At 34.8% G+C, this 24,778-nt stretch overlaps 1 protein-coding gene across 8 annotated transcripts in view; it reads right to left on the reverse strand.

Annotated features, from left to right (window-relative positions):
* Positions 1-24,778, reverse strand: part of RALGAPA1 (Ral GTPase activating protein catalytic subunit alpha 1) — a 258,245-nt gene that overhangs the window by 97,223 nt on the left and 136,244 nt on the right. For all 8 annotated transcript variants that reach the window (XM_045799896.2, XM_087858978.1, XM_087858977.1 and 5 more), the window contains 7 exons: positions 24,480-24,605; positions 21,542-21,600; positions 20,079-20,187; positions 18,752-18,862; positions 15,312-15,380; positions 5,258-5,392; positions 4,674-4,857 (listed from right to left, as the gene is read on the reverse strand). In XM_045799896.2, coding sequence (XP_045655852.1) covers positions 4,674-4,857; positions 5,258-5,392; positions 15,312-15,380; positions 18,752-18,862; positions 20,079-20,187; positions 21,542-21,600; positions 24,480-24,605 — 793 coding nt within the window. The remainder of the gene's footprint in view (positions 1-4,673; positions 4,858-5,257; positions 5,393-15,311; positions 15,381-18,751; positions 18,863-20,078; positions 20,188-21,541; positions 21,601-24,479; positions 24,606-24,778) is intronic.

Consider the following 24,778-nt stretch of genomic DNA (forward strand, 5'->3'; position numbering starts at 1 on the left):
AATGAGCTTGTTCACAAATCTGTCATTATTATTAACACAGAATACCTAAAAAATACATTTAGATTTTAAATGTAGGTAACAGCATTTTCTTTCCTAAGTTGCTTCTCTAGATTCAGGATATATTTAAATATGAAAAGATAAAAATATCTCAACTTGTTAATTGGGCAATTTTATTTAGATTTTTTTTGAGTTATAAACTATGAACATACATCTCTCTCTTCTTCATATCTATTTAGATACAAAGAAAATATATGAAATTCTCTAATTTAGATAATCAAAACGAAATTCTAAATAATTGGCCTCGTGAGAAAATGCAACACGAAGATATCGATGCTTCTAAGGCTTTGTGTAACTAGCATTCATTTAAATAAGTCTATTCAGGGTTGTCTTTTCAGATTGTCAGATTAAACAAACCCTACAGCATTTGCAGCAAACCCATAATTACAGATTATTATGGCATATAAAAGCAGCAAGACATAAAAAGCTGCTGCAATTCATTGCACTGTAATAGAACATGCAGAGGAAGTTAATTTTGGCAAATGCTTTAAATATTAGCTTTGCATAATATGTATAGGTGAAACTATAATTAGGACAGAATGAATCCTTTGGAGCCTCCTTTCACTCTGACCCTGCAAATGATGACTTTTTGCTAATAAGACTACTGCCATTTGACAAAAAGCCAACTTTACTACCTTGCTTTATTATTTAGTAAATTTAATAATTACAGCTACTCCTGCCAATAGTTCTCAAATCAGACTTGTTCAATCCAATATTGAGCTTATTAGGGACACTCTATGTTTAGAAATCTTTGGCCAAAAAAGTACTTGAAGATGATGAAGCATGCCTTAGACAAGGGCACAGTGATTAGTCACTTTGCCACATTAAAAAACCACAACAACACAGCATGTAGTCACTACAGACCACAGAATCACCTGCTGTTGGCTTACAGCTGTTCCTAAAAGGTTCTGCATTTATCTGGTGTTTTATATCTTTAAGAAAGTCCAAAGGGTACAACTTAATACATTTAGAGAATAATACTCCAAAGAGTATTTGGTATCAATATAAAGTTCATCTATTATAAATCTATACTTTTGTGTCTTCTCCAGTGACTATTAATGGTATAGTAAATTTTGTCTGAAATACATTAAAACCTCTCTTTACATAAGTAAACCATTTATTTCACTGTTTAACAAGTGTGCTATAATGCCATGAATCAAACTATCATTTTACCATAAAAAAGCAACTAATCTTTTCATATAACTTTGTTTTTAAGTAAAATACACACTCTGTTTTACTATACCAAATCTGAAGAAATAATATATAAAGTTGCCTATGTATCAATTATGGTCTAAATTATTTTGCTATACTACACTTCCCAGTATATCTCTACTATATCTGAACTAAGATTTAAATCTTACATTCCTATTTCACTTGTATACAGCTGACCCTTGAGCAATACAGGGTTAGAGGTACTGAATGCAGCTGAAAATCCATGTTTAACTTTTGACTTCCCGAAAACTTAACTACCAATAGCCTACTGTTGACAGGAAGCCTTACCAATGGCATAGCAGGTCATTAACACATATTTTGAATGCTATATGTGTTATATCTGTATTCTTACAATGAAATAAGCTAGAGAAAAGAAAATCGTAAGAGAAAATACATTTATAGTAAAAAAACCCAAACAAACAAAAAACAAAACCCATGTGTAAATGGACCTGCACAGTTCAAACCTGTGTTGGTCAGGTCAACTGTATTTGTGTTCCGGACAAATATTAGCAGCTTGTGGTCAACCCCAAACTCTAGCCTTATTTCTTTGATGTGTAACTTCCTAACTTCATTTGCATTCTACATCACTAATCCATTACCATGGCCACATCTTCGATGTCTTAATCATTTATAACTATTCCACCTTTAAAAACCAATTACTCCTTAACAGCTTATTCTTTGACCACAATCTTCTAATCTAGTGATTGTCCCACTGTTTTGTAGAGTCTTTAGAGAAGGCTCTTGGAGATGGAGAGAAGAAGTCAGTAGGATCCCAGGCCTCCACCGTGTTGCCCCTCTACTTTTAAAAGTTTTACAAATTGGGCTTCCTTGTGAAATTTATTCTACCGCTTAAAAACCCATTGTCTTAACATACTGATGCTCTCCGTGATTGTCAATGTTGGCTGCATATTAGTCACCTGCAAAGCTTTAAAAAATTCTAGCTATCCCAAATCAAGATATCAAAATCTCTATGGATGGGAACAGAGCAGCAGTAATTTAATGTGCAACCGAGGCTGAGAATCACTGTTTTTTTGTTGTTGTTGTTGTTGAGGGAGAAAGAGAATGTGAGAGATGGAGAGAGAGCACAGAGGGAAAGGGAGAAGCAGACTCCCCGCTAAGCAGGGAGCCTGATGCAGGGCTTGATCCCAGGAGCCTGAGATTATGACCTGAGCCGAAGGCAGATGCTTAACCAACTGAACCACCCAGGTGCCCCCTGAGAATCACTGTTCTAACTTCTTATTACCAACATCCACTTTATGATTCACCGGATCATTCCATTCTATTCTAACTTATTAGCCATTTCCAAGCATCAGTTCAACTGCCTCACTAAGCCTAGATTCCATAGCTAAATCATGTATCAATATTCTGAAAGCCACAGTTCCCATGTTTTTCCACCACATCCACCTTACTGAATGCTGATTGGTACAACCAATATTTGTAGTTTCCATTTTCTGTTGGACTCTCAATAACTTCTGCCAATCCCCTTAATTTACTTCCATTTTCTTCTTTCTGGGTCAGAATAAGGGCTAATATGAGCACCTATACTTTCTAGCTCACTTTTCAGGAACTTCGCCCTACTAATGATCCTCTTCCCATCTTCCTTCTCAGCTTATAATTAAAAGTTCAACTCTCTTATTCCTTAGAACTCCCTTACCCCTGAATCACCCTTTAACTCACCACTGTCTTATCACTTTTCTCTCTTTTTTACACAGTCAAGCTTCTTTAAAGAGTACTTTTGATAAATGGCTCTATTTCTTTACTCTTTGCTCCTCAACGCACAGCCATCCACTTCTCCCTCCTACCTCTCTGCTGAAATTAAAGCAGACATATTTTTCAGCCTTTCTGTATGTGACCTATCACTTAATACCACTGTCTAGTCTTTTAAATATCTTTTTCTTGTCTTTATTTCTGAGAAATTACTCTTTCCCAATTTTCCTTCCTTTCCAACTTTTCTCTTCTCAGAACACAAACAAAGGCGTTCATGCATGCACACGGGCGTGCACTCCCCCCCCCCAAATATATATTCCTAACAAAGACCTTTCTGCTATATTTGACATTTGCATATACAACAAACTGCCTGCTAGTGGTCTTCATATGAATAACCAATAGGCTCCCCAAACTAAACCATTTCCAACACTGCCCTCCTTATTTTCCCTCCCAAACCTCTAACCCTTCTCATATTCTTGGTCTGCTTTGGGGGAAATCTAACCAATTTAAGCCTTTAGCAACTCTTGGTTGGCATATTGCAATAGCCTCACGATTGGTCTCTCTGCTCCTGGGTTAACGTCCCTAAAACCAATCTAACATACCAGAGATCAGCAAACTCTTTTTGTAAGGGGTCAGATAGTAAAAATTCTCAGTTTTATGGACCACATGATCTCCTTTGCAACTGTACAACACTACTGTTGTTGCCCAAAAGCAGCCATCATAATATATAAATGAACAGTATAGATTACAAACTTTATTTTTGTTTTTGAAGATTTTATTTATTTGACAGAAACAGACAGGGAGAGAGGGAGCACAGCAGGGGGAGTGGGAGAGGGAGAAACAGGCTACCTGCTGAGCAGGGATCTCAATGTGGGGCTTGATCCCAGGACCTTGGGATCTTGACCTGAGCTGAAGGCAGACCCTTAACAACTGAGCCACCCAGGTACCCCTAACTAAAACTTTATTTACAGAAATAGGTGGCAGACATGGGCCATAATCTTCTAACTCCTATAAAATACTGTTTTCGAACTGCTCTTAATACTAAATTTATCATGCATATAACCTTCTTAAAACCCTTTAATAATTGCTGTGTTCCTCTGGGCTACCTTCACATCTCAAATGTACTTTAACTTTTATACTCATATTTAGAGGTTATTTATCTTTCCCTTATATCAGAAAGTAAACTCTCTGTATGTAGAAACAATGAGGCTTAAAATAATGTCACTGAGTTCACTACCTATCAAGAACTGTGCGAAGGGTTTTACACATACTATCTTATTCAGTACTCAAAACAACCATGAGGCAATGAATATTATTATCCCCATTTTACAAATAAGGAAACAGAGCCACTGAGCTAGTAAATGAGAGTCAAAATTCAGTACCACATCTGATAGGCTCCAAAGCTAAACCTGCTATTCCATTGTATAAATTCTATGATGTATAAAATAAACTATCAAAAAGAACCTATCGGAATAACTTAACTAGAAGTATAAATGGAATGTCATCACATATAATCTTAGTACTGTGTTTCTGAAGCTATTTCTTAAACTAAAAACGAACTTTGCTATAGTATACATGATGAGGTAAACCACCATAAAGTAAGATACATTCATCTCCATTATTTCTACCTGTGCCCTCAAATCATATTTTGAGAGAACCCAAGAAATAATAATAGTCTTGAAGTGAATTCATTTTACCTTCTGTCACTGGCTGAAGTTTGGAAGATCGTTCTGAATCCGGAGAGTGCAGAGGTTCAGGCTCTTTCAGACTTTCCAAATGCATAAAAGGATCATAATCTACAGATGCCAAATCAGAGAGGCTCATTGGAAAATACCTTGGATTGCTAAAACACTGAGCTCCATAAACACACCCGTGTAATACCTGAAAGAATGAGGGGAAAAACACGGTTTTCCTTTTCAGTGAAGATAAATAAGATAATAGGAGAAAAAGGTCAACTGGTAGTATAAGAGCTTGACAAATTTTTAAATATTTTAAAACTCAATTCTTCAAGGTAAAATTTAACACTTCTTAAAAAGAAGAATGAATAAAATTTAACTGATGATTCTCACATTCAACAAAGATTCGACTCCTTTCAAAAATCTGCAGTGAAACTACTGTGTCTTGTACGATGAAGTTTTAATTATCCTTAAGTACTGTAAGATAAATCTACATTCTCAGAAAATACCTAGCTCTAAAAAAATAAAAATGCAATACTAAGAAATGTGATTTCTGTTTTAAAAACTGTTGGTTACCAAATAAACAACAAAGCAAACAAGTTGACCTTATAAATGCAATTGAGGACAGATTTTTCTATTTTATCATTTTCTGCTCCTGTAGCATGGACTGGCTGGAGCAGTGTCTTTAGAGGTAAGGCCATGATCCAGTCCAGAAGGCACAGAAGTAAGGATACCACCAACTGTAACAATAACAAAAAAGATAATTATTATTGTAAACTCATAAAATAAGATCTTAATATTTTTAGCAGAAATTCACCAACTTATTTTTTGTCTTCCAAAATTTATTTCAGGACCTATCAACCCTAATTCTACCATGAATATTTACTTAGATCTAACTGATTCTAAAATATTGTATGTGAGTATTATTGTGGGTTTCTTCCTTATATTTTAGAGCCAGCACAATGAAACCTTAAACATAATAGAGACAGAACTGCCAAAATTACTTTAAAATTACTATAAAAACACTGAGCTTAAACGAGGACATCAATTAGTTGACTATTTAAAACTGTTCAAGGAATGGAACACAAATGAAAGGTCTGAGTTCATATATACTACAATCACTTCTACATTCCTTTTAAAGAACAAAAAGAACCAAAAAAAAATCACAAAACTGATATTCTCAGTATAACCAGAAAACAGAACATCTAAATTCAAATTATCTGTAGGTAGAAAGTACACAGCAAATCCCAACAAGCTTTTCCCCAATCTCCCATTACAAACTTCCATGAAGAGCAAGGGCAGTTTGGGAAAAATTGTAAAAGAGAGAAAAGAACCAGGTACAAACCAGAAACCAAGCCAGAAAGAAAAAGTCACCCTAAGTGTGAGAATACTGAAAAAATGTACTGGTAGATAGATACTGAGTGGTTAAAAGGGACCTAAAAGTACACACACAGGAAAGGTAATGCTTTGGGGGAGAAGAATGTTAAGAAGGAATAGGGAGACATCCTGTGGAAATCATGTAGTAAAAAGAAAAAGCAAAAAAGAAATTTAGGATCCTGCAAGACTTAAATTTTAAAAACTGTGGACCTGGGATGGAGCCCCATGTCGGGCTCCCTGCTCTGCGGGGAGTCTGCTTCTCCCTCTGCCTTTCCCCTGCTTGAGCTCTGTCTCTCTCAAATGAATAAACAAAATCTTAAAAAAAAAAAGCTTAAAAAAAACTGTGGACCTATAATTTCTCCCCTCCTTAAAAAGTATCATCCAATAAATTGATGGTTCTTTAATTCCTCTCCTTAAAAAGACAATAACCGCTATACTTTGTTAAACCATCAGAAGAGGGAGCTCTTGAGGTAGGACTCTTGTAAACCACCCCAAGTCACCAATCTTGTCCACAGAAATGAAGTAGTCTTCATCTATATAAAAGTATTATAAAAAGAAAACAAAAAATGAGAATCTAAGAAATTCAGCTAATGAAACCCCCACCCAAAAAAACCAATTATGAAGCAGAAGAAAACTACAACACAACATTCTAATCTAAATTATCAAACAGCATTAAGATATGGGGGACAAAGAAAACCCCATCTTAAATCAGAAATTAAGAATTAAGAAGAAATAGACCAAGAAAGGAAGAATTGTTTCAAGTCAGGAAATGAAGTAAAAGGACAAAATTCAGAAATGAAGCCTAAATGATAAATGCCTAAGGAAGAATAAATTTGAAAAAACAAAAACAAAATTTAACACAGGGCACTGAAGAACAGTGGGATAACACCTTAAAAAAATGAGATTTAAAAAAAGATAAAAAGCATCAGAGAGAAATGATTGAAACAGAAGATAGAAAAAGAATATCCAATTTACATATAATTGGAGTTTCTGAAATATACATGTTAAAAAAGTCCACCAGAAGCCAGGACAAACCGACCTGCAATAATCAACTCTAACACATATCCTGATAAAACTTTAAAAGTGAGACTTCAGACATAAAGAAAAAATATCCTTAGGGCCTCCTGGAAAAAAGATGAAATAATTTACAAGGGCAAGAGAATAAAACTGGCATCAGACTTCTCAAAAATAATGCACAAAGCAAGGCAACATAAAACAAAAACAAAAAAACTTAAGGAAGGTAAATGTGAACCAAAGGATTCTACATCTAACCAAGATGTTTCTCAAGTGTCAGGGTTACAGAAGAAGTTTTAAATATACAAGCACTCAGGGAATTCTGTATTCATGAGACTATCTTGAAGAATAAAGATGAACTTCATCTAACCAAGCAGTTGACTGAGAAAGTTCAGCAAGAAGAATGGTGAGTATCTGATATATTTAGTTATAGAGCTAAGATAAAAAAAAAAAAAATAGGGGCGCCTGGGTGGTGCAGTCGTTTAAGCGTCTGCCTTTGGCTCAGGGTGTGATCCCGGTGTTCTGGGATCGAGCCCCACATCGGGCTCCTCCGATGGGAGCCTGCTTCTTCCTCTCCCACTCCCCCTGCTTGTGTTCCCTCTCTCGCTGGCTGTCTCTCTGTCAAATAGATGAATAAAATCTTTAAATAAAATAAAATAAAATAAAGGTAGAGATTGCTGCGGAAGAATCATTCATTATATGACATATGCTATATGTTATACGTAGAAATAAAGTAAAAATGGAGGCGACAAGAAAGGAAAAATAAAATAAGTTAATAAAACATACAGGCAACAGATAGAGGAGATAAAGGATACCATTTAATAATCACAAACCACATAAAAGGTGTTTTAAAAAATAAAGACTTCATTAAGAAAGCAAGGCAATAAAGACATTTTAAAAAGGTATACGTAGAAAAGTAACCAAAAGAGCAAAGTATAAAATTTCCTGAATACCAAAAGGAACTTAAAAAATAAAAAAGGAAATATATCATGTAGAAAAAGAAACACAGAAAATGTAATATGCAAATTAGAATTTAACCCAAAAAGCAATAATGTTAAAAGTTGCAATTCAAAATGAAGATAAAACATTTATGAATATCTATGTATCAAATAACATAGTGACTATCTTTATAAAGCAAATATTACAACAGATACACGGAAATAGAGAAACATTAAGGAGACTTTAACATACCACTCTCAGTATAAGACAGATCGAGTAGACAAAATACAGGCATACTTCATTTTATTGTGTTTTACTTTACATATACTGCATTTTTTTTATAAATTGAAGGTTTGTAGCAATCCTGTGTTGAGCAAGTCTATGAGCACCATTTTCTGACCGCCTTTGTTTGCTTCATGTCTCTGTGTCACATTTTGGTGATTCTCACAATATTTCTAACTTTTTCATTATTCCTATGTTTGTTACGATGATCTGTGATCTTTGATATTATTACTGTAATTGTTTGGGGGTGCCACAAACCATGTCCATATAAGATAGCAAACTTACTCAGTAAACGTGTTTTGACCGCTCCACTACCCAGCCCATCTCTCTTCCCTCTCCTCCCTATTCCTTGAGACACAACAATACTGAAATTAGGCCAATTAATAATCGTACAATGGCCTCTAAGTGTTAAAGTGAAAGGAAGAGTCACATGACTCTCTCTAATCACGAGCTAGAAATTAAGTCTGTGAGGAAGGCATGTCGAAAGTCAAGACAGGCTGGAAACTAGGTTTCTTGTGCCAAACAGCCAAGTTGTGAATACAAAGGAAAAGTTTTGAAGGAAAGTAGAAGTGCTACTCCAGTAAACACATGAATGTTAAGAAAGTAAAACAGCTGTATTGCTGATATAGAGGAAGTTTTATGGTCTGGATGGAAGATCACACCAGCTGCAAAATTCCCTTTAGTCAAAGCACAATCCAGAGCAAAGCCCTAACTCTCTTAAATTCTATGAAGGGTGAGAGAGGTGAGGAAGCTACATAAGAGAAGTTTGAAGCTAGAAGAGACTGATTTGTGAGGTTTAAGGAAAGAAGCCATCTCCGTCAGATAAAAGTACAAGGTGAAATAGCAAATGCTGATACAGAGGCTGCAGCACGTTATCCAGAAGATTAGCTACACTAAACAACAGATTTTCAATGTACACAAAACAGCCTTCTATTCGAAGATGCCACCTGGGATTTTCATAGCTAGAGAGAAGTCAATGCCTGGCTTCAAAGCTTCAACAGACAGGCTGCCTCTTTTGGGAGGGGCTAATGCAGCTAGTGACTTTAGCTGAAGCCAGTGTTCATTTACTACTCCGAAAATCCTAGGGCCCTTAAGAATTATGCTAAATCTATTCTGCCTGTGCTCTAACATGGAACAACAAAGCCTGGATGAATCACATCTGTTTACAACATGGTTTACTGAATATTTTAAGTCCAGGAGCTCTGATGGAGATGCAAAATGACATTAATGTTGTTTTCATGCCTGCTAACACAACATCCATTCTGCAGCCCATGGATTAAGGAGAAATTTTGATTCCAAGTCTTATTGTTAAATACACTTCATAAGACTACAACTGCCATAGATAGTGATTCGTCTGAAGGATCTGGTTAAAGCGAATTGAAAACCTTCTGGAAAGGATTCACCACTCTAGATGTCGTAAAGAACATTCATGATTCATGGGAAAAGGTACAAAATATCAACATTAACAGAAGTTTGGAAGAAGTAAGAGAGTCCAAACCTCATGGATGACTTTGAGGAGCTGAGGATTTCAGTGGAGGAAGTAACTGCAGAATTGGTAGAAATAACAAGAGAACTAGAATTGGAGCCTGCAGATTTGACTGAACTGCCACAATCTCATGATCAAACTTTAATGAATAAGGAGTTGGTTCTTATGAATGAGCAAAGAAAGTGGCTTCCTGAGATGAAATCTACTCCTGGTGAAGAAGCTGCGAAGACTGTTGAAATTACAACAAAGGATTTAGAACATTACATAAACGTAGTTGATAAAGTGTTTGAAAGGACTGACTCCAACTCTGAAAGAAGTTCTATACCATGGGTAATACGCTATCAAACAGCATTATATGCTACAAAGAAATTGTGGGAAAAAAGAGTCAGTCAATGCGGCAAACTTCCTTGTTGTCTTATGTTCAGAAATTGCCACAGCCACCCCAACCTGCAGCAATCACCCTGATCAGCCATCGACACTACGGCAGGACCCTCCAGCAGCAAAAAGATTACAGTTCACTAACAGCTAAGATGATGGTAGCATATTTTTAACAATAAAGTATTTTTAAATTAAAGTATATACACTGTTTTTTTGGGCATATTGCTACTGCACACTTAATAGACTACAGTGTAGTAACTTTTATATGCATTTGAGAACCAAAAAATTCATTTGGCTTGCTTTACTGAGTTATTCACTTTACTGTCATAGTCTGAAACCAAACCAAGTACCTCCAAGGTACTTATATAGGGTATGCCTTATATAAGGTACGCCTATATAATCCATATGAACAAGCTTATTTGAGATCTTCAATAATAATACTTAACAGTATTAAAGAGATCTTGTCACCAACAGAGTCTGAAAACAGTATAGAATCTAACAAACAGACCCAAGTAATTTCAGAAATTGATTATTCACTAAAGGGCAAAATGGAACTTGTAAATCTGGTTATCCATTTGGAAAAATAACAAAAACTGTATGTCTATCTCAAAACATAAAGAATAAACTTCAAATGGACAAGGGATAAAAATGTAAAAAATGAAACCATACAAGTACTAGAAGAAAACATGTGTGAATTCCTCTTTATCTAGTTACAGAGAAAGGCTTTCTACCTATGACTGAAAATTCAGACACAACGAAAAATAAATCAACTACATAAAAACTAATTTTTTCCATGATCCCCTACAAGAAACAATAGCAAAAGTCCACCATAAACAAAAGCAAAAGACAAATGGGGGGAAAAAGAAAGTATTTGTAATATATATCACAGTTAAGAGCTAATATCCCTGCTACGTAAAATTTGAGGGGCAAACACTAAAACCTGACAAAAAATATAAGAAGATATGAATAGATGGGGCGCCTGGCTGGCTCAATTGATGGACCATGTGACCCTTGATCTTGCGGTTGTGAGTTCAAGCCCCATGTTGGGTGTAGAGATTACTCAAATAAATAAATCAATCTTAAAAAAAAAAAGGAAGAGGATATGAATAGACGATTCACAAAAATAAAATTAAAAATTAGGCCATCAGTAAACAGGATATTCAACTTCACTTATTAAAAGAGAAAGGTAAATGAAAAGTACAGTGAGATTGTTCCATCACACTGGCAAAAATTTTCAAATAAGACACACTGTGTGGTTGAGACTCTGGGCAAACACACAATTTGCTTCTGGGAATGCCAATATCGACAAAATTACCCATCTGTTTACCTTCTGACCGAGCAATTCCACTTCTAGGAATATACCCTGAAGACACATTCCATTATGCAAAAATATACAGGCACAAATTAGTCACTGCAGCATTTTTTGCAATTGCGAAATTCTGAAAAAACCTTGTATGTCCATACATAGGAGAGTGAGTTGAATAACTACAGTACATTCACACAATGGAGTAATAATACTATATAGGTGCAAAAAGAACATGGAAGATCTTTATGAATTGAAGTATTGTGAATTTCCAGGATATCCTGTAAGTAAAAAATTCTAAAGTACCAAAACATATCTAGAATATGGTATCCCTTAATAAACAAGGAGAAAAAAAAATAAAAATGTATCTGCTCATTTGTGCAGAAATAAAGAATGGATAAAGCATAAACTAAAAAAAAAAACAAAAACAAAAACAACAGGAACTAAACACTAAAATTTAGGAATACAAACTGAAAAAATTATCTGAACTATATTTCAAATGAATTCTATAATCACACTGAAGTGAGGCTAAAGGAAGGGAGGAGTAACCTACATAATTTTTAAACACAGCTTTTGAACTATACACTCTCTTGGTAATTATATACAGGCATAAATATATTCTGAAACTGCTTTTTATTTTTCTAAACCTGCACAAAGAAGTAAATATACTGTGGGTAACTGTCGATAATGGGAGCTAGGTTCTCATCATTGGGGCAGGTCATTACAAGTATGTAAAGGGGAGGACAGACAACCTTGTGTTGGACTGAAATCAGAGGTGTCAAGGTAAACTCACGGTGTTTTAATACACACAAAGAAATACAGATAGGCATATATTGCATATACATGTAAAATATGTATTACATATTTGTGTGTATGTTATGTATTACTTCTTTTTTAGCTCTGTCTGGTCGGAGAGCCTAAGAAAAACACAACCCAATGACAATGTAAATACTTAGTTCCTAGATCTTTATTTGAGTTCCTTGGGGAAATGGCTAATTCCAGTACTGGGGCAAGGAAAAATACAAGATGAGTCTGAAAAATTCTCTGGTGACCGAATTTAAGGAAATACTCAAAGAACAATGAGGAGGATATGATAAAAAGGTCAAAGAAGCCAATTTTAAGGGCATTCCCACTGGCTAAATCTGGAACATTTTGAGCTTTGAAATAATGATTATAAAAACCTAAAGATTACAATCCGTTGCATAAAATAAGAATGATCCCACAATGATAAGATGGATAGGGGGTAAGAGAAAGCTCTTCCCTATCACAGAAAACTAATGAATGTAAAAGTAATGACAGAATTAGGAAATCACCATTTGGAACTATCGTAACATTTAATTCTGGTAAGAGTTATCAATGGCTAGCAAAACTACTTAGTAAAGGTTTAAGGAATAATAGGATATTTATATAGTCTCAAAGTGTCTTCCTACAAGATACTTATTAATTGGAAAAAGTAACATTGCAGCCTGGCTCAAGCTCTTAGCTGTCCCTCACACCTCTGTGACTATCCAAGCTGTGTCCTAAAAGGGTGGGGAAATGCCAATATACGTATTCAGGCTCCTGAAAGACTGCTAATTGCCTAGCCCTTCAGCTCCCTGATGCGGGCTGACTGGAAGGCTGACTTTCAGGAGCAGCTGGGAAAGTTGGGGTATTAGCTATGCAGTCTAGCCCCTAACAGAGAGATTGAGAGCTGGTTATTTTTGCTTACTCGTTCTGTGCTAAGCCAGAGGAAACAGTTGCTGGAAGTGCTGGTGCAAACAGAACCACCACGGTTTTGTGTGTTTCTAGAGAATTCATGAATGCCAAGTTCTGTCCGCTCCCAGAACTAGGTGATTTGGGAGCCACTCACTTAGTGTTGACAAGCTCCTTCTAGGGAAAAGCTGGAGACCTGGTTTTACTGTTGGAGCCAGACAGAAGGAGAATACAGGGGAAATGCCCACTGCTTCTAACGGGCTTTCAGGAGGACGGCAGTCAGCACCCAGATGAAGGCTGATTAGAAGCTGAACCCTCAGGCAGTAGCTGAGAATATAGGCAGTCAAACCCTCTACAGGGAAAGAACGCCTGTTCCCTCTGTGAACCCTGAGCGAATAGCGATAGCAGGTGCTCACACTCTTGTTAACAAGTGCTCCTTTGTTCCCTGTTATTCTATGGGACGTGAATATAAGCCCTGTTGGCTTTCAGAGCCAGGTGATTTGGAAGCCCATCCCCGGGGTGGCAGACTTAAAAGTTGGGGTGCTAGGTGTGTGATCTAAACCCTTCTCTCCTCAGAGAGACCCTGGCAGTTGGGGGTTCTCTCCTGATTGTGCCAACAGTGGGGTTTATCGCAAGAATGTGCCTCAAAGTTTCCTACGTATTGTGATGTGGGTATTTTCTCAGTTGCCTGATGTGGAGGATCATTCAACTAGTTTCTGGATTTCTCTCAGAGAGAACTGCTCCATGTGTAGCTGTATCTTCGGTGTACCCACAGGAGGAAGAAAATTCAGGAGCCTCCTTTGTCTCTATTTTGGTGACTCCCTGCTCTGTTATTCTTCAAGGTGCTCTACCTTGCTAATAACTCTTCTCACTCCGTAACTTCTCCTTAAGGGATCATATATATTCCCATAGCTTAATACTACTCATGCGCTGATGATACCAGTAATTTTGTTTCCAGCTTCAAATTTACTACTTTAGGTATACAGAGTTGGTTCGCTGGTGGTTTTACTGGGCAACATTCCTTACATGCAACACAATGAACATTGAAATTCATCTTTCTCTACCAACTCTGCTCTTCTGAGATTTCAACCATTATGATTAAGAGATGGTGACACTGAGATCAGGAGAACAGAATGCAAGACTCGATGTGAAAATGGAAAGGAATAAAATTATTTTCAGAGGAGATGAACAGAATCTAGAGCAGCCTTGATTAATAGAACTTTGTGCAATGATGGAAATAGTATATATTTGTCCATGTGGCTATTAAGTACTTGAAATTTGGTTAGCACAAATAAGGAATTAAAATTTTAATATTAATTTTTAATTTTACTTAATGTCACATGGTTAAGAGCTACTATCCTGGGCAGCACAGGTCTAGTGTCTCTATAACATGTTATGTACAATGCCTAATATATAAAAAAAAACCTAACAGACATATGAACAAACAGGAAAATGGAATCCACAGTCAAGAGGAAAAGATTTCAATAGAAACAGACTCAGCAATAACTCAGATATTGAATTTAGCAGACAAGGACTTTAAAATAATTATGATAAACACGTTAAAAATCTAAAAGAGAAGACAGATATAACTGATGGAGAAATGCAGATTTCCGGAAAGCTATGGAAACTATGAAAAGAACCAAACAGAAACTTTAGGCTGACAATACAATATCTGAAATAGTTAAAGGAGTCTCACAACGAATTTACTGAGGTAAATGCAATCCTGTAGAACTTTTTGTGGCCAGAGGGTATGACTTCTTCTATGTGCCATAGCTCTATTATACATACTCTCCTTAATGGAAATTTCATTATTTTCTACCAATAACAGCTATATAAAGATGTATGGCTGCCTTCAGAGTTGATGAATTCCTCAGAATTACTAATTTTCAGGCATAAACAAGACCACAATTTGGCAGGATAAAGTGAAATAATTAAAAATGAACAGAATATTCTGCAAGGTTCCTCACAGTCCTGAGATTCAAAGACTTTATCAAATGACCATGATTAACTTGAAATTTGAACTAAAATATAATTTAGTTACACTTAACGTAAAGATATATTTCACATTACAGTGATTTTAAGCACAAAATGAATTAATGTTTACCATGTAAATATATATATCTTTGCAACTTTAAAATATAAATATTTTACTAAACACACATTAAGTATCAAACAAAATTTCAATTACCCTCTTATCCATTTCATAAGATGAAGCTTCTGTACTTGGCAAAAGATGGGTAATGGTGGCTATTAGGATCTGTCAGCAAAGAAAAAAAAGTTCAAAATATACTAAATTAATGATGCACCCTAAAACTTAAATGTTAATCGTAAAGTGCTATAAAATCTGTTGATGAAAGTTCATCCTAAATACATTTTTAAATCCTAAATACATTAACACTGTTACTTCAAAGTAATTTTTAATAGGTAAGCTTTTCAAGTATTCCTAACTATCAATCATTTATAATCCTCGTATGTATGGAACCAAAATCATATAAACTCTGTCAACTATAAATGGATTTCTTACAAATTCAATTCAGGAATCAATATATATAAACACGTATAACATATGTTCATAGAAAAATGAGAGGATATAGATGAGCAAAAAGATTTATAAAAGTTATTTGCAATTCTATCACTCAAGAAATCTATTCTGCTCAACAAATTAGTTACAAAAGGAATGTACTTCAACATAATAAAGGCCATATATGACAAACCAACAGCTAACATCATACTCAATGGTGAAAAGTTGAAAGCTTTTCCTCTAAAATCAGGAACAAGACAAGGATGCCCACAATTGCCATGTCTATTAAGCATAGTACCTGAAGTCCTACCATAGCAATTAGGGAAGAAAAAGAATTAAAAGGCATCCAAATCTGAAAAGAAGTCAAATTATTTGTTTGCAGATGACATCATCTTATACTTAGGAAACCCTAAACATTCCACCAAAAAAGTGTCAGAACTAATAAATGAATTCAGTAAAGTTTCAGGATTAAAAATCAGTATACAAAAATCAGTTGCATTTCTATACACTAACAAAGAACTGTCAGAAAAAGAAATTAAGAAAGATATCCCATTTTCAGTAGCATTAAAATCAATGAATCAATGAAATACTTAGGAATAAATATAACCATGGATGTGAAAGATCAATACATTGCAAACTATAAAAGACAGATGAATGAAACTGAAGACACAAATAAATGGAAAGATATTCCATGTTATAGATTGGAAGAATATTGTTCGATTGTTCATACTACCCGCAGTGATCTACAGATTCAATGTAATCTCTAACAAAATTCTAACAGCATTTTTCTCAGAAAAAGAAAAAAACTATCCTGAATTTTGTATGGAACCATAGAAAACCTCAAAGAACCTACAATCTTGAGTAACAACAAAACTAGAGGCATCATACTTCCTGATTTCTAGCTGTATTATAAAGCTACAGTAATCACAACACAGTACTAGCAGTAAGGCGCTGACATAAAAACAGGTACATCAACCAGCGGATCAGAATAGAGAGCCTAAGACATAAACCCACATATTTACGGTCAACTAATACTCTGAATAGTATATGAATAAGTTTGATACAAAAAATAAAATAAAAAATTATTAAAAGGCGGCAAAAATGCACATACAGTGTTATTTACTCTGGAAATTTCTTGAACTCATTAAAATTTTTTATGTGCATGTTAAAAATGTCAACTAATCTTCGACAAGGGCAGCAAGAATGTACAATAATGAAAGGACAGTATCTTCAATAAATGGTGTTAGAAAACTGAATATCCACATGCAGAAGAATGAAACTGGACCCCTATATTACACCACTGACAAAAATGAAGTTGAAATGCATCAAAGACTTCAATTTAAGACCTGAAACCATAAAACTCCTAGAGGAAAGCATAGGGAAAATATTCTTGATATTGGTCTTGACATTGATTTCTTGGATAAGACACCAAAATCACAGACACCAAAAGCTAAAATAAACAAGTGGGACCATATCAAACTAAAGAGCATCTGCACAGCAGAAGAAGCAATAAACTGAAAAGGAATGGGAGAAAATATTTACAAACCATGTATCTGGATAAGGGGTTAATACACAAAATATATGAAGAACTCATATGACTCAATAGCGAAAAAGCAAATAATCCAATTTAAAAATGGACAAAGGACCTGAATAAATGTTTTTCCAAAGACGACATTCCAATGGTTAATAGGTATATGAAAAGGTGCTCAACATCACTAATCATGAGGAAAATGCAAATCAAAACCACAATGAGATATCACCTTACATCTGTTAGAATGGCTGTTTTCAAAAAGACAAGAGATAACAAATGTTGGCAAGGAGGTGGACAAAAGAAAACTGATACACACCATTGGTGGGAATGTGAACTGGTACAGCCTTTATGGAAAACAGCATGGAGGTTCCTCAAAATATTAAAAATAGAACTAGCACATGATCCAAAAAAAAAACCCAAGAAAACCAACAAACAAACTACCATAATGATCCAGCAATCCCGCTCCTAGGTATATATCTGAAGGAAATGAAATCAGTATCTCAAAGAGATACCTGCACACCATGTTCACTGCAGCATTATTCACAACACCAAAGACATGGAAACAATGTAAATGTCCTTCAATGAATAAATGAATTCAAAAAAATGTGTGTATATATACACACAATTATTACTCAGCCATAAAAAAGGAAATCCTGCCATTTGTGACAACATAGATGAATCTGGAGGGCATTACTATAAATGAAATGAGCCGGAGAAAGGCAAATACTGTATGGTAACACTTAAAAGTAGAATCTTAAAAAAAAAAAAGATGCTGATTTCATAGAAATAGAATAGAATAGTGGTGGCTAGGGGCTGGGAGGAGAAGAAGGAAATGGGGAGATGTAGGTCAAAAGATATAAATTTTCAGTTATAAAAGCAGTAAGTTCTGAGGATCTAATGTCATGGTGGATCTAACAACATGATCATATAGTGAATATCTGGAAGTTGCAAAGAGCAGACCCTAAGCATTCTCACCATGAACAAACAAACAACCGTTAACTATGTGAGGTAATGGATGTGTTAATTATCTTGACCTTGGTAATCATTCCACAATTATCAAATCACAATGTTCTACATTTTAAATATATACAATGTTTGTCAACTCTTTCTCAGTAAAGTTGAGGGGAAAATAAGGAAATCGACTCTCAGGGTGCCTGGCTGGCTCAGTTGGTAGAACATGTGACTCTTGACCTTGGGGTTGTGAGTTAAAGCCCCGTGTTGGGCACAGAGTTTAAAAAAAAAGAGAGAAAGAGAAATAAAAAGAAAAATCTACTCTTGTCTTTCCAGACATTTGTGTGTGTGTGCGCATGTGTGTAGGTAAATAGATTTTTAAAAAAATATTTTATAATATGGCTTTTTAAATTAACATATATTATACTCTGAATAGTATATGAATAAATTTGATACAAAAATATGAAATAATAAAACATTATTAAAAGAAGGCAAAAATGCACATACAGTGTTATTTACTCTGGAAATTTCTTGATCTCATTAAATTTTTTTATGTGCATGTTAAAAATGTATAGGGGTAAATTTATTATATTTAACAGGCTCATAATAAATGAGAAATACTTACTTGAATAATTTTCAAGGGAGAATCAGGCTGGTAAATCTGAAGTCTAGGTACATAATGAACCAGCATGTGAAGCATGTTACAAGCTACATGGGCTACTGTTTTATTAGTAAACTGTAATAACAACAACAATAAATATTCATTAATGCATTAGCTGCTGAAAAACTTTAAACTTCATGTTACTTTTCGTCATTCTATATTTATTAAAATATTAAGATAAATACACACTGCAAAATAAAAATTCACAACACATTCTTAAAACACAATTAACTTTATTTTTAATTTTGTGTTTGTCCCCATTTAAGTTTTATTCCATTTTCTCTTACCTAGATTTCTGCAACAGCCTGTAAACTGCTAATTTCCTTACCAATCGCTTCCCCATTCCAGTCTACTATACCAACACTTTCAAATTAATCTAAAGAACTGCTCTGATGCTGACATTCTCTATGCTTAAAGCTCTCAGATGACTCCCCAGCGGTACAAACTCAAATTTATGTTTAACTCTCTATTACCAAATCTCCCCCACTCTTCAAGCCTTGACCAAATGTCTCCTCTTTCCAAAGTCTTCTCTATTACTTAAGTGATCTCAGCTTCCTCTGACCTTAATTAGCATTTTACATGCACCACTCATTTGGTTCTCTCAGCTTTCTGTTTTATTACTCTTATTTTAATCCTTTACAGCTGTCCTATTAATCTCTTGAATCTAGTATTTACAATTATTTTTTATTCTGGTATCCCTCACTCTGACTAGCAAACCACCTCAAACACAGTACATACTCAGAAATATTTGTTAAATAAGTAATATTTGTACCTTTTATGTTCAGAATTCTATACAGATACAGTATTACAAGTTATAAGACAAAAATATCAGGCATACTTTCACAAGCAAAAAATTTACTCAGTCAGACTCTCCAAGTAATTAGGTTATTATTTTTTTTAACAAATCTTACTCTGGTTACAGAGAGCATTTAACTTGAATAATAAAGCCAAATCACTGAACAGCTCAAGAATTCAGGAAGTAGTAAGGATTAAAGAGTAGGCTACAAAAATACTGATGAGGAAAAAATAAACAACTCTATATATGTTGTTAGGTGACATAAAAAGTTGAAATAAAATAGGTTATTGCTAGGATATCCTAAATTCAAGAGTAGGACCACTCTGAAGGAAAAAGGATCAAAGAAATAATATAGTAATAAATTAAGGAAAACATTTATTAAATATTTTATTCTATAGGGACACAGTATATAATTAACATTTGGAGAAAAATAGTCCTGCGTTCTATACTATAATAAAATGTTCCACTAAATAGGTTTTTTTTTTTTTTTTTTACCTTTAAGGAAACACAAATTACATTTAGAGCTTCCTTGATTTGAGGATGATGAGACTCATGGACTAGTTCTTCACAAATCCAAATACCTAAACTGCACAACGCTACACATCTGCAAAAAAGGCAATCAACAATGACATAAATAGAAGACGACACTTGAAATGAAATGAAACCACCACCACAACCAAAACACCCACAACCAACCAATCTAGAATGAACACGCACTGTTTAAGTGAATCAATTTGTTACTCTGTACATTAGCTCTTCTTAAGCAAGAGAATATAAGAGGAAAGCACATGACCCCAAACTCAACACCTAGTTTTCAATCATAATTTACTACCAAGCTCAAAGGTGGGGATAACACACAGGATCTTTGTAGCAAACCCATATTAATAAATCGATATTGCCATAAAGCTTCTCAAATATATAACCTGCTTTCAAAAAAGGTAAGAGTGTGATTTTATTGACTGACAGCACAAAATGTACTTTAGCAAAAACATGAAGCTGATGGGATAAGTCAAATATTATTTTCTTTCCTTCCTTCTTTCTTTTCTTTTCTTTCTTTCTTTCTTTCTTTCTTTCTTTCTTTCTTTCTTTCTTTCTTTCTTTCTTTCTTTCTTTCTTTCTTTCGTAGAGAAGAGGGGAAGGGCAGAGGGAGAGGGAGAGAGAATCTTAAGCAGGTTCCATGCCCAGTGCAGAGTTTCTCGCAACCCTGAGATCATGACCTGAGCCAAAATCAAGAGTCAGATACTTAACTGACCGAGCCACCCAGGTGCCCCTAAATATTATTTTCCTAACTCTTAATTTTAACATAGCTAGCTATAAATTCTTTGTAAAACAAATCGGCAATACAAATAAAATTCATACACTTCATAAAGGGTTTCCAACAGAAACAGAACTTGTAGAATTTTTTCTATTCCCTAACATCTTGTGAAACTTCATTTCCCTATTTCAACTGAGTTTAAGCTTGAAGGGAGTTATTTGATCAGAATCAGAACTTTCATTAGCGTATTCAAGTATAAGCTTCTGATGAGGTACTTACTGGTTCCCTCAACTCCTAAAAAAGTCAACTCCTTCAGGTATCTTGGTATACTTGGCATGTCCTGATACCGACATTCTTAAATTAAATTTTGTAGAATGTTAAATTTCTGAATAATTCAAAGCAGAAATCTTTCTTCCTGAACATAGTGGATCAGAAATTCTTAACTCTCTTCTTTCAGTTTATCATAGTGTTAATGCTAATAAATTATTTACTAGCAAAACCACCAGGGCACCTGTGTGGCTCAGTTGGTTAAGCATCTGCCTTCGGCTCAGGTCATTATTTGGGGGTCCTGGGTTCAAGCCCCATGTTGGGCTCCCTGCTCAGTGGGGAGCCTACCTCTCCCTCTCCTCCCAGCTTGTGCTTTCTCTCATTATCCTGTCTCTCTCAAATAAAATCTTAAAAAAAAAAAGAGTATCTGACCTACCGTGCAGGACCAGAGGGCTCATCTCTTGCTGAGCTTAATACAGTTTTAATTATGAGCTCCTAAAATAAAGGGGAAATAACCAGTAATGATTAAGATTTCATTCATTCATTCGTTCATTCATTCATTCAAATATTTATTAAATGGCCACTATGGGCCCAAGCACTGTATCCGGTGCTAGGGATACAACAGTGAAATAAAACAATCTTTGTTCTCACCTGCATATTTTATTAATAGAGTCCAATTTTATTAATAAAATTAGCTAAATAAATAACAATATGGACTGAATATTTGTGCCTCTCCCCAAATTCTTATGCTAAAACCCTATCCCCTAAAGATGATAGTATTAGCTGGTGCTTAGGTCAGGAGGATGAAGACCTGATGAATGAGATTAATGCTCTTATAAAAGAGACCACCAAAGAACTCCTTTACAAAGTGTCCCACTTTGTAAAGACACAGCGAGAAGGTGCCAGCTATGAACCAGTGAGAGGGCCCTCATCAGAATGCAGTTCTGCTGGAGCCCTGAGCTTGGACTTTATCAGCCTCCAGAACTGTGAGAAATAAATTTCTGTTGTTTATAAGCTACCCAGTGGGTAGTATTTTTTTTGGTATTATTTTGTTACAGCAGCACAGACTAAAATAAATGATTTCTGAAATTTATAACCAAATATATATTTCAAAAAAAGAATCATTTTTCCTGATTAAAAGATTAATAAAAAGCTCATTATAAGATAATTAAAACAGATTTACTTGCTCAAAAGTGTGAGCATCTTTTCAAAACTCTGAGAAATATTCATTTAAAAGCAAGCCTCCTCTTTTTTGATAATCTGTAAAACATTATAATGTGTGAGTTTGGGGATAAGCGCTAAATAATAGTTAAAATTATGTAAATGAATAAAATGTTCAAAAAGGAGAAAAAAGAGAGTAATTCTCTAAAGAGAGGATCTTATAGTAAGTGTATGTTTAGCAGGCAGAGAAACACCACCAGTTTATTAAGGAGCCCTAGAATATTTAATTTTTAATTAAAAATCAAGATGGATCTGTACAACATAAGTCAAAGTTGAAAAGATTTGGGAAGGTCAGGAATATCAACATGGGTCAAATACTGCAGTGGCTAACTAAGGAGAGGAAAACAAGAATACCACTAGGCTTGATAATTAAGAATCTATTTGTTCCTTTTTTAGAAAATCATTCATTCATTCATTCATTCATTCATTCATTCATTCATATATTCACAAAGCACTTATTAGCTACATAGATTGTAAGCTCCTTAGGAGGAGTAACCTTCTACTTATCTTTGCAAACTTAGCATCTAGCTCAGTGGCTGGCAATTAATAGGTACTTCGAACATATCTATTGTTTAAGCCCAAGAGCCTTCTATGTCATAGATCCTGTCTTAAATGCTGGAAAGAAACAGGTGGTTAAGATGCAGTACCTATCCTCGAGAAGTTTACATTCCAGGGAGAGAGGCAGATTTGTAAACAATTACAACACAAGATGCCATATACAAGGTTCTACGTGAACAGTTAAACTTCGGGAAGTCACAGAAGGCTTCACAAAGGGGTCTTAGGTAAACAGGATTGACAAATGATCAAGGTCAAAGACTAAGATTATTTGTGTTTGGGTGATTAAGAGAGACAAGAAGAGGAAAACAGGTCTATATAATGGATGTTTTAGGCAGAAAGAAATGTATTTTCAAAAGCACGAAATTGAAAAACAGCATGGTATGTTCCATGGGGCTATGTGGCCACGGTTTAGAATACACAGCTGTTTTCGGTGAAAATGTGAAAATTAAATATGACCACTATGGCATGTAATTTTCCCTTAAATCTTCAGTTTTCTAAGAATAATCATTATTTTCTTAAGCTTTTTGCTTTCTTCATCATTATTACAATTAGCTTTTATTTTGGAGATACCCCTTTCCCAGAGTTTGTTTTGATTTTTTAAATCATCTCAGCCATTACTACCTATACAATGACCAGAAGACAATAAGGCCACTCAAATGCAGATCATATGTAGTAAACCAGGCTAATGCCCAGGAAACTCAAAACTGCCTGAGCAAATGAAAACTATTACCTATCCTTGACCTTCAGGATCTTCTGAAAATAGAAGAAACCAAAGATATTATATCTCTGAAGACCAAAGCTCAATTTCTATAGTTTTTATTAACTGTTATTATTGCAAATTTGCATTGACCTATACAATTTTATGTGTAAGTGAAATTCACTTGTTTAACAAATGTTTCTCGAGTACCAGAGGCCAAGCATGTTAAGCTCTGAGGATACAGGAGTAAATAAGACTGTGGTATCTATTTGTCTGAAACATAAATCAAACACTAAACAAGTAATTACAAATGCTATAAATATCGTAAAGAGAAATATGGGTGGTATGAAAAGTATCTGCAGAAATCCAGAAAACTGGATTGAAAAAATTTCTTTCGGAGAAGGCAAAAGTTTAAAAAAAAAATTATCAGCATGACTTTTGAGGAGATATAATGCTTCGGGTACATGGATTCCCCACCCCAATTCCACAGTTTCCTACAGCAAAACAGAATATTCCATTACATTGTTTGATATATCACATGGGGAAATTAGGAGACAGAGAGTCAAATTTGCAGATTTCATACCATCTCAGTCTTAGAAGCCTTAGAAATAGCATAGTATCTGCCTCACAGGATGTTTCAATAGATGTTCTGTGAGTGAATGAAAGAATCCTAAGATATTGATATATGAATGGATTCAATAATGAGAAAATGTTTCCTAAGAAGTTATCAACACAAAAGACTATGCTCCTAATGGACATTCTAGTCTTGTGTCTGAGGGGAATGACTGGTTAACGTTAACAATTACGTGGATTTCTAAAGGAAAAGAAAGAATACAAATTTTATCGTACATTGTTATAAAATTATTTAAATGCTAAAAATTAGCAGCTGATTTCTTACCTTAACATCTGTAAACTGAGACACAGCAATATCAGGAATGTTGGGATGGAGAGCAGGCAGTTCACAATATAAGTTAGGGAAGCAAACCAAAGATCCCAGAAGAACTTGTGCTTCCACTCTCGGTGCCTAGGTAACAGATTTTTATAATCTTTACAATGTATTTGATTATGTCATTAAATTACCAGAAAAGTTACTTTATTACCTAACCATATTACAAAGAGAAGTGAGAGCAAAAGACTAAATTAAAAAGGAAACAGGAAAGACAAAAAGATTCAGGTTTACACCTATACTTTCCACAT

The sequence above is a fragment of the Ursus americanus genome, chromosome 35 (assembly GCF_024610735.1).
Source record: "Ursus americanus isolate L20-20 chromosome 35, mUrsAme1.1.p, whole genome shotgun sequence".
NCBI lineage: Eukaryota > Metazoa > Chordata > Mammalia > Carnivora > Ursidae > Ursus > Ursus americanus.